At 32.0% G+C, this 13,486-nt stretch overlaps 1 protein-coding gene across 1 annotated transcript in view; it reads left to right on the forward strand.

Annotated features, from left to right (window-relative positions):
• Positions 1 to 13,486, forward strand: part of ds (dachsous cadherin-related 1) — a 220,075-nt gene that overhangs the window by 1,232 nt on the left and 205,357 nt on the right. The window contains exon 2 of the mRNA XM_085203480.1: positions 5,196 to 6,943. Coding sequence (XP_085059606.1) covers positions 5,240 to 6,943 — 1,704 coding nt within the window. The 5' untranslated portion in view covers positions 5,196 to 5,239. The remainder of the gene's footprint in view (positions 1 to 5,195; positions 6,944 to 13,486) is intronic.

Raw genomic sequence — 13,486 nt, forward strand, 5'->3', positions numbered from 1 at the left:
CGTGGGAATGAATTATTATTTTCATTTCTTCGAATAGATACTAAGGTAAAAGCGCGGCGTTGAGTTTCGCTAACAACACAAAATTACTCAAAAAATCATTGGAAGCTGGAGAACAGAGTGTTTTAACACTAGGTACCCTGCTATATGCGGGATGGAGTATGAAGCTGAAAAAAAATCTAGTTTTTTCTTTTATATTTTTACACGTATTTTGCAAAGCAGAATTAGAGAGACTGGGCAGAGTGATTGATCATTCCGTTCTTATTCATATATTATCTAAATATTATAAGCCTGTTAGCCTGCTCTACTATCTTTATGAAACTGGATCTATAAAAATTTGCTTGATTTATCAATTAATACGAATAATTAGAACTTGGGACATATAAAATGGAAACGTTAATTTTTTTGTATGAAATTCATGATATTCATTTAAATTTATTCTTCTCCATTTTTTGCTTTTCGGAGAACAGATAGAAAGAGCCCGCTGTACATTTATACTTAATTTCTCTGTATGTTTCACAGTCGTACATACATTACATACAAGCAATCACATATTGTCAATCCACATGGAAAAGTGACTGATAAAATTGACATATACTTAGTTCTTATTTTAACTTACAGTTAACGCATTTTATCAGGCAAATATTATATATTATAAATTCCAGATAGATAGAATATATGTGAGTTATTGAGACCATAAAGGCAACTTATATAAGAGACACTAGTGATAACAGGTCTAGGACTAGTGACTATCAGCTATATAACTGTATCATTTAATTACGTAGCTTTCTCAGGCTGTTCTAGTTTTTATATTCAACATTGATCTCATCTTATCTTAGATTCTAAGTTCAGTTCTTACAACCATTATTGGTTATGAGCGGATATCATGTCATTAAAATTTGCTATAAAATGTCGGTACATATATTTTTTATCATTAAAAGGATTCCAGAGATTACTTCTAGATGCTATTTAATATAAATTTTTTAAACATGGCAAGGTTATAAATCTGTGAAAGCCTTCATTTTTATACCAACAACGTATTTTTATATTAAAATTACAGGTTAGGAACAAACTAAATAAAAACATCTTATTGTAATAATTAAATTATTGTTAAATATATTACATTTAATAATCTTTATTTTATAAATATATAAAGTAGGAATCTACATTATAAAATTATAAAAATTCCGTAAGAGCTTCAAATTTATTTTAAATGGAGTTCTTTAATCGGATTAATCGCGTATATGTAGTATATTTTTTTGAAAATCCCTCGTATCGAACATCTTTTTTTTTTTGCAATATTTTACTATAAAGTTTTTCTTAAAGAGATTCATTTAAAATGTGATGGCAGAGACAACCTAGTTTTAATACACAATTTCAGTCAATTTTTAAACACTGTTTTTCATTTATATACAGGCGATATTGGTTATTTCACAATTTAACAAGAGGTAATTCCACAAAGAATATAAAATATTAAATTTCTTCCTTTGTCCTATTGATATTTAAAAACAACATTTTCTACTGTCATTAATATATAACATAAAATAAAAAAAAATCCAACAATTCAACAATATTAATTCTACCTCAATAAACTATTTTCTTAATTTGCTTCTGAATGATATAAAAACGACAATTTTATATTTTAATATGTATATTATATTGTTGTATCAAGAATTAATTAAACGCCTGGAAAAGGTTAGACAGATTAATGGGATGATACAGTATGGAGAGGATTGGAATGATGAAAACGCTATTTTTATAATAATTAATATATATCACTAATTAATTTAATGTTATTAATTTGGAGTCTCGCGTATAATATTCTATTAAAATATTTATTATAGTGACTCTACATAGTAAAATTGCATGTTTGGCTTAAATAATTTAAAAGTTAAAATAGTTTATCAAACAAATTCGTTTGAGTGGATTTCATAAGATTAATAGCAAAAACCCCGTTTTGTTCACATTCCCGTATCCGGATTCCGTTTATTCATCTGGAAATCTCTTAGCTCTTCCCGAAACTCCTCGAGAACCTTACTTCCCAAATTTCAGGGTTTTATATAATGGCAGAGTTTAATAATATAAAGATATATCGATGTAATACTTGCCAACTTTTGCAAAGCAGCTCTATCGTCTAAGCTTTTAGTAGATTATCGGTTTTTTAATTTAAATAAAAGACAAACACTCCATTATCTGCTTTCCGCGGGAACTAGACGCATTGCGTGTAAATGTTTTCCTTAAGTTGACGTTGTATGAAGCAGAACCCAGGGTTAAGATATTAATACATTTTTTTAATAAGATTTAGATACAAATTTTCAAGACATTCTGTGTTAAGTAGCGGTGCTTAGGGGCGAGTTTTATTTTGTAATGAAATGAATATAATTCGTTCCCCCGACTGGGAATCGAACCCACTATCACCACGCTTACAGACAGATGCTGATGCCTCATACTCATTTATACTCACAATTTTAATTCTAATCCCGATGAAACACGTTATTATTATTTAATTACTTAATACATAGTTAGGTGGTCGATAAGATTTGGAATTTGAGGTCGGGAGAAACCTGTTCCCACCAAATATTTGCTTTAACGTTTTAAATATCCGAACTCAACCTATCTCAAATTAATACTACACTACACAAGCCTTTAAATTTTACATTTAAATATTTTAATTGTAGTCTTGTATTTTACTTAGATTTTTATTTTTATATTACGTTTAAGTAATAATAAAAAAATAAAACATTTAGTATTTAAATATTATACAATTAAATACATATTTTTTACGATAAATTCATTTTATAACAGAAATAAATAAAGAAATAATAACATAAGCACGGCATCTGACTGTAAAAGCGATGGGTGTGGGTTCGATTCCCATTCGGGCGACAAAGCCACCACCCAATACCCAATGTCTCGAAAATTGGGAGGAAAGGAGGGAACGGAGTGTCTTTACAATGATTTCCTTTGCCTATCCTGCTATGTTAGTCCATTTTAAACAGCATGCGTCGTTAATGTTATAATATAGTGTCAAAAATTGTAAAAGTGAACCGAATTCGTTGTTAAATACCTCGCAAGATTCCATTCTCTCCTCTCTTCCTCTAACGACCCTAACCGTGGCGAGCTATGCGCTTAATATGACTTATTGTCCACATTTCATGAGTTTTTTGTCGTGTTGAGTTTCTTAATTAGTTTTTAGTTTTATTTCTCCTGTATCTACTCCTGTAATCACCTGGTTAGGCAGAGGGAACCGCGGAACCCAACGCCGCGTGTTGCCTTGTTACCAAAGCCCAAAACCATTATGTTCACAGGCAACTATCTTAATATTTTTTATTTTAAAACCTTTTGAAAACAAATTTTGCACTTTGGTAAGGTTAAGTATTTGTCGGTAACTTAGAAGTGCTTTTAGGCTCTCTTAAAAGCTCACACTGTTTTATAATTCGCCTCTAATGTTGGTTCAATACAAAATACAAATCGTGAATGCTAATTTTTTATTACTTTTTAATATAAAAGTAAGTAAATATGGTAATTAAATATTTAATTAAATGATATTAACGAAAAACAAATTATAAATAATTTATTTTATTTAAAGTTTGGATTAAATTAATATTCTATGGTCATTTTTATGGTGTTCGTTTAAGCTTTAGGATAAAGATTAAAAGAGTTTTGTGATGTTATTTAAGATTTTTGCCAATATTTTAATATAACAAATAAATGTAAAAGGTAACAGTTATTTAAATAAAAGCGCAAAAGTTATACTTTACGAGTGTTTACTATTTTTTAAGTGTGTAAAATCGACGGCTTGAAGGACGTTTAAAAGAGATGTGGGTTTGAGTCCCGCTACTTTTCATATTATAATTTCTAATTTCATTTATATAAGTAACTAAGTCAAACAAAAAGTTTATCTTTAAAGAAAATCTATAAAACTAAACCTTACAGTATAAAAAGTAAAAAAAATTGTTGTAAACATTAAAAAAATATAACTTCTGATCTTGAACCCAGCGCTAATAATATGTCCGATTTGGTCGAATTTACATCATAAAAATACAAATTTATTACACGAACTCAGTTTTACACGTAAACGGTTATTTAAGAATTCCTTATCGGCATTCATTTATCTTGTGTAATGTAAATCGTAATTAAAATTTTTATATTGCAAAGTTTCATTTTTGGCATATTTTTTATCGATTTTCGGATGAGGTTTTAGAAGATACTAAGAGAATATAATTATTAATTTCAATAGTGATAAGAAGTTGTTTATTTTTATTATAATATTTAGGTACGGTTTAAAAATATACACATATAAGAATATTGAAATGCATATGATGAATGAAGTGCTTGAACGATTTTCAAGAGAAGAGCGAGGAGTATTGGCACTTATTATATTTATTGATGTGGGAAAACCATTTTTCAACACTTTTAAATAAGTGACGTAAAATTTTCTGTAGATTAAATATTCGCTATATTTAATGACAGAAAAAGAAATCCATAGTTTTATTACATTTTTGTGTGATATATTTTTTTATTATCTTAATGCGTCTTCCACAATTAGCAGATCAGGTAGAAAATAATTGAGATGAGAGATAAGTGGAGAATAGTGTATGTTGAGACACTCTCCGTCCATTTTAGAGACATTGCATGATAATGCGCAGAACTTAACGCCGCTCTTACTTCAACTATAGAGCTAGATCATATCAGAAGATTAATAATAGCAGTACTGTAACATACATAAGTGTACATAACATATTCGTGTTTTTAACATGTTTCTATCCATTTGATCAGCGTCACGCACGCTCGATACAAGAATAACGATTTTTCATCACGCATCCAAATTAATACTAAATTTTACATTAACTTGTGGAGAAAGTAAAATTCTAAGCAATTTAGTTAATTTGGCTTTCACTTTATCTCAGATATTTATGTACGCTCTGATTGTTATGTAGTTACTAGTGTAGGTTATGCTTATAGTTAAAATTATATGGACCTTGACCGTGTGGCTGTAATCACGAAGGTTGTAGGATTTATTTCCACTAGAGGGAATTAATTATTTTTATTTTCTTGCTTTGGTAAGAAAACATAGCGTGGCGTTGAGTTCCGCCACGCAATGTTTTGAAATTTGGGGAATGAAGTGTCTTGACACTTTCAACGTTTACACTACAATAATCAAGTTATATATAAAAAAATCTTTTTTTTTATTTCAGGCTCCTGGTGACAATGTGTGATCGGTGATTAAAACAACAGCGCGATGTTGCGCGCAATAATCTGTTTGCTCGTCGCATCCGCGGCGGCGGGGCACGACCGCGAGTTCAGCGTCAAAGAGAACGCCCGCGCCGGCACCCTCGTGGGACACCTTGGAGATGAACTGCCTGATGCCGCACCTCCGTACACTATAGTACCTGTTCCCGGCAGTGCTGTCAATGATGACCTCAAAATAGATCCTCATACAGGAGAAATTAGGACTAGAGTGCCTCTAGATCGAGAGAATAGGGATCACTACGCCCTCGTAGCTATCCCCGCCAGTGGCGATAATATTCGCGTCGTCGTTCGCGTTTCAGATGAGAACGACAATTCTCCCACCTTCCCTTCCCCCGTTATGAATGTTGAGTTTTCCGAAAATACTCCTAGAGACGTTAAAAGAAAACTCAATCCAGCCAAAGATCGTGATTTAGGAGTATTTAACACACAGAGATATAATATCGTATCTGGAAACACAGATAACGCGTTCAAGTTATCCTCGCATAGGGAACTTGATGGTGTTCTTTATTTAGATCTTCAAATAAACGGCTTTCTCGATAGAGAAACTACTGACCATTATGAATTGGTCATAGAAGCGTTGGACGGTGGTACTCCGCCTTTAAGAGGGACGATGACTGTAAATATAACTATATTAGATGTAAATGATAATCCACCTGTGTTTGTAGAAAGTGCGTATTCTGCGATGATACCAGAGAACGCGACAGTTGGCACGCCTGTGTTAAAAGTGTTCGCAACTGATTCTGACGCAAGTGAAAATGGACTGATAGAATACTCAATAAATAGACGGCAGAGTGATAAAGAGAATATGTTTAAGATAGATCCTAATACAGGAGAGATTTCAGTCAATAAGGGCTTAGATTTTGAGACCAAAGAATTGCATGAATTGGTTGTAGTTGCAAGAGACAAAGGTGCTCAGCCTTTAGAAACGACCGCGTTTGTTTCGATTAGAGTGACCGATGTCAATGACAACCAGCCGACTATAGACGTCATTTTTCTCAGTGACGATGCAACACCGAAAATATCTGAATCTGCTCAATTGGATGAATTTGTAGCGAGAATATCAGTCCATGATCCAGATTCGAAGACAGAATACGCTAACGTTAATGTTACTTTAAGTGGTGGTGATGGCCACTTCGACTTGCGGACGCACGACAACATAATATATTTAGTCGTAGTAGCTTTACCGTTGGATAGGGAGGCTCGATCCTCTTACACTTTGAACGTAGTCGCAACCGACAAAGGTTCTCCTCCTTTACACGCTTCACGTATAATCAGTTTGCGCGTGACCGACGTGAATGACAACCCGCCAGTTTTTCTAGAAAGTGAATATAAAACGAGTGTTCCGGAAGCCGCGCCGTCCGGCACACCCGTTTTGCAAGTGTCTGCAAATGACGCGGATGAGGGAGACAATTCTGATATTAGGTATTCCTTGCTCCCGACTCCTCAATCCGATTGGTTTTCTATAGATGAGCGTTCAGGGTTAGTAACGACGCGTGCGCGGGTCGATTGTGAAACCAATCCTATGCCGAAGTTAACAGTGGTCGCGAGTGATCGCGGTAACCCCCCCATGTCGTCTACCGCCACGTTATTAGTGACAGTGTTAGATGTAAATGATAACGAGCCGATCTTCGACCAATCCTTCTACAACGTGACCGTCGCTGAGAATGAGGCCGTCGGCAGCTGCATTTTAAAGGTAAGTTTTATTGATTATGTGTTTTTTTAATTTCGTGGTGTAAAATTTGGAGTTTATCGATTTCTTACAATTGGTAAGAATATTAAAAAACAAGGAAAGTTTATTTTTTACATTATGCCATTTATTTTAATTTTTAATTTTCTTGAAAAGTAGTGCACCGTTTGATGGTGCACCGGCACAATTTACGGCACAATTTTATATTATAACAGTTATATTCATTTTTAATTATTTTCAATATATTATATGAACTTATTAACACATTTAAACAAAATAATTACAATTTTGAACTTTTAAATCAATTAGTATTTATATAATATACTAAGTCAATTTACAGCACACCTGACATACTTACATATCTATCTTGCTTTCTCATCAGCTATTGATTTGTACCTTTAAGTTACCAATATACTGCCAGTTCTTAGCCATGGTGTACCGTAGAGGGCACGTATGGCGTGATTTCTGATAATTTGCTATTTTTGATTAAATTGCTGGTCCTTAACTTAAATGTCAGCTACCAAATGTCAGAGCTGTTACGCAACCGTCGGTGTTGTCGGTGTTGACGGCTTTATTCTTAAAATTGTTTTCAAATTAACTTGAATGTAAATCAAATAATATTTATATTATTTCTATACAAACCGCGGTATTGAGTTACGCTTCTCGACACACAGTGTCTCGAATTCGGGTGAATGTTTCACCAATTAGGTTCCTTAGGCCTATTCTGTTGTCGAGAATAAGTGGTGAAGCTATAATATTTTTTGCTTTTATTACTTTTATGCATGAGGTAAATAAATTAGGAACCTTACATATTCTTATACCTACTAAAATCATTGTATTTCTCATTTTTTATATATTCTTCAGACATTATGTGTTTATAGTGAAATAAAAAAACAACACTGAAAATAAAAAAAAGATTTTATTAAATAACATATTTCACGGTGAAGAATTGAACGTTAATAATCGCGTTATGTCTGAACATATCCTATAAAAGAATCCAATTAAATAACAAAAATTCTACTTATTTAATTAAAAACACTACCACAAGAGGATTTTCAAGTAAACTGACGATCGCGGTTCCATCGTAGCAATTAGTCATGTAGACAGATCTCTTTACATCTCCTTCGCGAATTTGCTAAAAAAAAGATTGGCAATTTTCATTTAAAGTTATCGGCATCATCTGAAAGTCAATTTTAATATTCTTTAATATACAATCCTACCATGTGAGGTAGATAGTTATAAGGGAACATAAATCTAGTGGCTAAGTTTGGGTTCTCGGCTCATCGCAAATTACGATCTAAATTGAAAATTAAACATACTTGCTCGCTTCGTATTGGGCCGCGGTTCACGTGTTTTTCTTGTTACAGTTTATAATTTTATACTTTCTGCTTTTTTAAATGGATTTTTAGCATATTTGAGGTAGAAAGAAGGATAAGTCACTCAGTTCTACATTATCGTCTTTTTAAAAATATTAATATCCGCCGTGAACTTTCCTTATTTGTTATGTTAAAATGTTGTTGCCTTACTAGACTGAATGATCATCCACATCACAGAACATCTATATTATTAATATTATTTTTTACCTCAAGTAATAATCGAATCCACATACTATACGTTATAATAGAAAAATAAAATAGATCATTAAAAACAAAAAATGCACGTATAAAATTAAAATTGGACTATTAAAATGCAAATTTAGTTTCATTAAAGTCAACTCGCTGTACCAAGGCAAGGTAGTTTTGTATATCACATTACATTATATATATGTATTTATGTATTTGCAATTATTACTTAGGTGGGTGTTTTAATTAATAAAAACAATATCTAGATAATTCTAGAAACGAAATTTTAAGGAAGTGTTTTTAGAAGCTTCATGACTGGTATTTTTATAGATATTTTTTATTTTACACACTATTTATTATAGAAAAGTAGAGTTCAGATACTATTAAAATAGGTTGATAGAAAAAGATTATCAAAATTATATGTTTTGTCCCTGGAAAGAGTGACGTTGGGCTCTGCCATTCAAAAAGCAATGTGGGTAACGGAATGTTTAATACTTGGCTCTCTTTGTCTATGAGGTCGTAGTATATAATTATGTACATTTTATCTTATCTTACTAAGGTTTTCCCTTACCGCCGTCGGCATCTTCACAAACCGCCATATAGTGCTTGCAATTTTTCCAGGGTTATAGTACCCGCTTCCCTGCCCACCTGGTGACGCTGTAAAAGCCAGTAGGGTTAACAGCATTAACTTCAAGTTAAAAATAAATATCTTACTAATAATACAAATAGAAGATAGTGAGGTTTGCTGTTTGTTTCCCTTTCAAGTAAAAATTACTGAACGGATTTTGATGAAACTTTACAGTAATATAGCTTATACATCAGAATAACACATAGGCAATAATAAAATAATAAGTCTAAGCAGGCGAAGCCGCGAGTGGATCGCTAGACAGATACAATCTGATATACGTGCTCCTATTATAACATCGCATTTGGCTAATGTATTCAATTGTTAGGTTTAGGTCTTAGCTATGGTGACAGGAACATTTACTGGTTACTAAAAACGGTTTATTTATATACTTTATGTATGTATTCTTCGCTATTATATAGAATTGATATAAAATGATTTTTTATGACAAATCTTAGGAAAGTGGGAAACAGAGTTTCTTAACACTAGGTTCCCAGGTTCCTTCTGCTAACCCTGCTGCAATATACGGAATGCAAAAAAAAACAAACAATAAATGGTAGAATGATAGAACAAACAATAAATGGTAGAATGGTAGAATGGTAGAAATATAACTTTCTTTTTTTAGAGAGTAAGTATAGTGTGTTTTTAAGTTTTTTTTGAAGTGTAAGAGAACATTACGAAAGGATTTCCTAAAATTTCTAAGGAAACGGTAAAAAACTGAATTTTATATTTTAAAGTTAAAGAAATTACGGGCGGCAATCTCAATATAATATTATATAATAACAATAAATAAATAGCGTTATGTTGGTTCTAACGTATATTTTAGATAACATCTTAATTTATTCATCTAACATCCATGATAACAGCTCTTATTGTTCCGTGTTCTATTGAAGACTAGTACCAGGACTTATATTAGCAATATATGTACGAGTATATAGATAATATATGAGGCCCTAGTGGCGCAGTGGGACAATGATCGACTGTAAATTCGATTGATGCGAGTTCGATTCCCACTCTTTCGCCATTCAACACGCGTTATCTAAAAATTGGGAGGAAATTAACAAACGATAACGATAAAAAAATATGTGAGATTAAGACATGAAAAAAAAACTCATTTAGGCATAATTTAGGCTAAGGTATTTTAAACTTTATTTTTTTTGAAAATACTATAATAATAATGATATGAAAAAAAGGGCACTGACCATTTGGTTGGATGGATATTTATCCATAGCGTAACCAGTTTTTTTTCGCTTCGCTCTATCCTGCTATATATGCAAAAAAAATCAATTTAAACAATCTCTCCCAGTATTGGACACCACACTCATTGTAATCCATATTATAACTGAACTACAGTGGTGCAATTATTTAAATATACATAACAAAACGTTGACAGTCAAGACGCAACTAAATTGTGAATTCAATGTATGCCGTAGAAGTCGGAGATTGTTCCCCAATACGGTTTCGAAGTGACTCTTAATAGCTCACGGGTAACTGAATGGGACTTTTAGTATAAGTTATAATAATTTATAGTATTTACTATGTCTTTGAAATCTTTTTAGGATAAGATAAGTTGTGATATTTTGTGCGTGGTGGGTGGCGGCCTTATGTAGATTAAAGAGGCAGCTTATGTTATTCCCTTTTATCAATACGAAACCAGTGTTAAGATATTTCAAACCCTGCCTTTGGCGGAATTCAACGCCGCAATCAGAACAGGAAAATAGGATGCTGCAAAAATCTATATACTTTTTCATAAGTCGTAGGTGTAAATTTGATAGTAGAATTAGCTTTTTTTAGTTAATTTAATTGAGGCCAGGCGAAGAGACACAAGCGTGCGACTGTAAATGTGTCTTAATGGGAACAAAGTGTCTCAACACTAGGTCCCCAGGTTCCCTCTGTCTACTCTGAAGCTAAGAAAACTGCGACGTAAGATATAGGTTCAATTTTAGTATATATCACACAAAGCGTACACTCTAGTAGCGGTGAAGTAACGGCAACTCAATAACTTGCTAAGATAGACGCCATGTTGGATGACGGAGCTTTTTGCGATTTATAATTTAAATTCTTCAATTTATATCCTTTTAATTTATATTTTTATGTTTTATAATTAATAAATGAGTAATAAAATGTTAATAATTTTACAATCGTTAAATGATGTTGCAAGATCTTCGGATATGTTACCTCTTGGGAAATATATCTCTCCCTCATAATGAATAACCAAACTCGAAAATAATATTTTTTTAGCTTCATGCTATATTCCGCGCATAGCATAAGCTATAGCATAGATAAGCAGAGGGAATCTAGTTAGCTCTCCGTTTCTATTAAGATATTTCTTAACATTATGTTCCCGTTACCTAGCATAATGTATAATATACAGGAAAACGCAAAAACCTAAAAAAAGGAACATAAATTACAACAACGAATTAAGTACCTATTCAAATTTGTGACATTTTATTTATATAAAATCATATTATAATTTTGACAAATTTCATCTGTCATCATATTTTAGCAACGATTATTTTGATTGGTTATACAATAGACAATATACATAAATTGTTCTAGGATTGCTTAAATAGTAGACATGGCTTATGGCCTGAAGTCACGCGATTTTAATGATCAATCGACGGACGAAACGAAGCAAAAAATGCTAAAATACTTGTAGTTTTTAAAGGTGACCTTTAAATTATTTAAATATTGAGGAAATTAATGTTGCTGTTTGCAATGTGGGTGGACGTAGGTTCGATTTAGAGGGGATGCTATTTAATTGAAGCATTTCAAAGAAAGAATTAACGGGTACATTCCCCCAGGTGGAGATTGAACCCACAATCACAATTTCTGTCACATACTCGTATATGGGCTGAGTAAGAAAAATAATCCTAATTAAACATAACTTCATATTTTAAGCGACTTAAGTCCTATACTCTGTATGTATAATAATACTAAAGTCACTTAAAATATGCTCATATAAAAAAATGTTGAGCCTTTTAAAATCCGCCGCATTCACATTAATAGGTAGAGTTTAAGCGATATTCGCTTAATTATGTAAATCTACGCTCACTCCGAGACATTTCGCTTTCATTTTTTCTTTTTACGACCGTATATTGAAACCACAGATGTTGTATAGATAGAGGCGACATATTTTAAAATAGATCTCTCTCGATAGAGATCTTATAATTCAATAATTAATATGTAGAGATACGTATATAAAACGTTTTATTGGATCATAGGATTGAGCAAAAGTTATAGATTCAAAGTCCGTTCTGGGGAATATTTTTTTGCTTTATCCCGCATTTAGCAGGGTAGACAGAGGGAAAATAGTGTTAAGACAATCTGTTCCCCACTTACCTCCGAATTTTTTGATATATAGTGTATTGAGTGGCACAAAGGAAAATATTACTTAATTTATTCCCCCGAGCGAAAATCGAACCCACAACCACTTCGTTTACAGTAAATAGCTGATGCCACTGCGCTACGACGGCTTTATCACTTATTATTATTTTTTATCTGTTCGCTATTTTTTGTTATACGACAACCTACGCTTAAATACCAAACAACGAACTTCTGTTTCATATAAAATCTATAATATTGAATAACAAAAACAGCAAATATCCATTTGCAGATAAACTGTATGTAAATAGCATATTATGTAAATAGCTCTGCTTATAACTTACTCTGTGATAAAATTATGTGCATTGTAAACGATATATGTAGCCATTACTACAGATTAATTAGCGTCGGTATGTCACAGACTGTGAAATGTATTGGGGGTTTATTGTTTTTTTATAATTCTGTAGCAAAATGGAAACAATGGAACCTTTTTAGATTCGCCATATCTGTCTGTCTGTTAGTCACAGGCACTTTATGTCCGAAACTAAATTAGATAGATGCAGTTTGTGAATCGCTTCATTTTATTGTTTTCATTTTCATAATTTTTCCATTTTTATATACAGAATAGATGCCTTGTATAAATGAAATAATTGTGGGTTCTAATCTCATTTTGGAGATTCATATTTCTTATGTATGTATTTAGGTGGTTTCAGAAATAATTTAAAAATAAAGAACAGACAGACATATTATTAAAGAAAATTTGAATATTTGAATTTGTTAGTTATTTTATGATTTAATTTTTAATTGTGTAATAAACATAAACAAATAAAAATATAAATATAAAATTCTTCTCATGCCACCGTTGTGAGAAAAAAGACAAATGTTTACAGCATATTAATGAGATGTCGTTAAATTAAAAAAACAATACGTATAGTATATTAAAGAAACATGTAAAATAGTTTTTTGAGTAAAGAATTTACTTTTTGTAGTGATGTTATTGAACACAAGTCGGTACAAATGTAACTTGATAAATAAAAG

This window comes from Heliconius melpomene, chromosome 19, assembly GCF_056956725.1.
Source record: "Heliconius melpomene rosina isolate 202511_hmr_F chromosome 19, ASM5695672v1, whole genome shotgun sequence".
NCBI classification, from domain to species: domain Eukaryota; kingdom Metazoa; phylum Arthropoda; class Insecta; order Lepidoptera; family Nymphalidae; genus Heliconius; species Heliconius melpomene.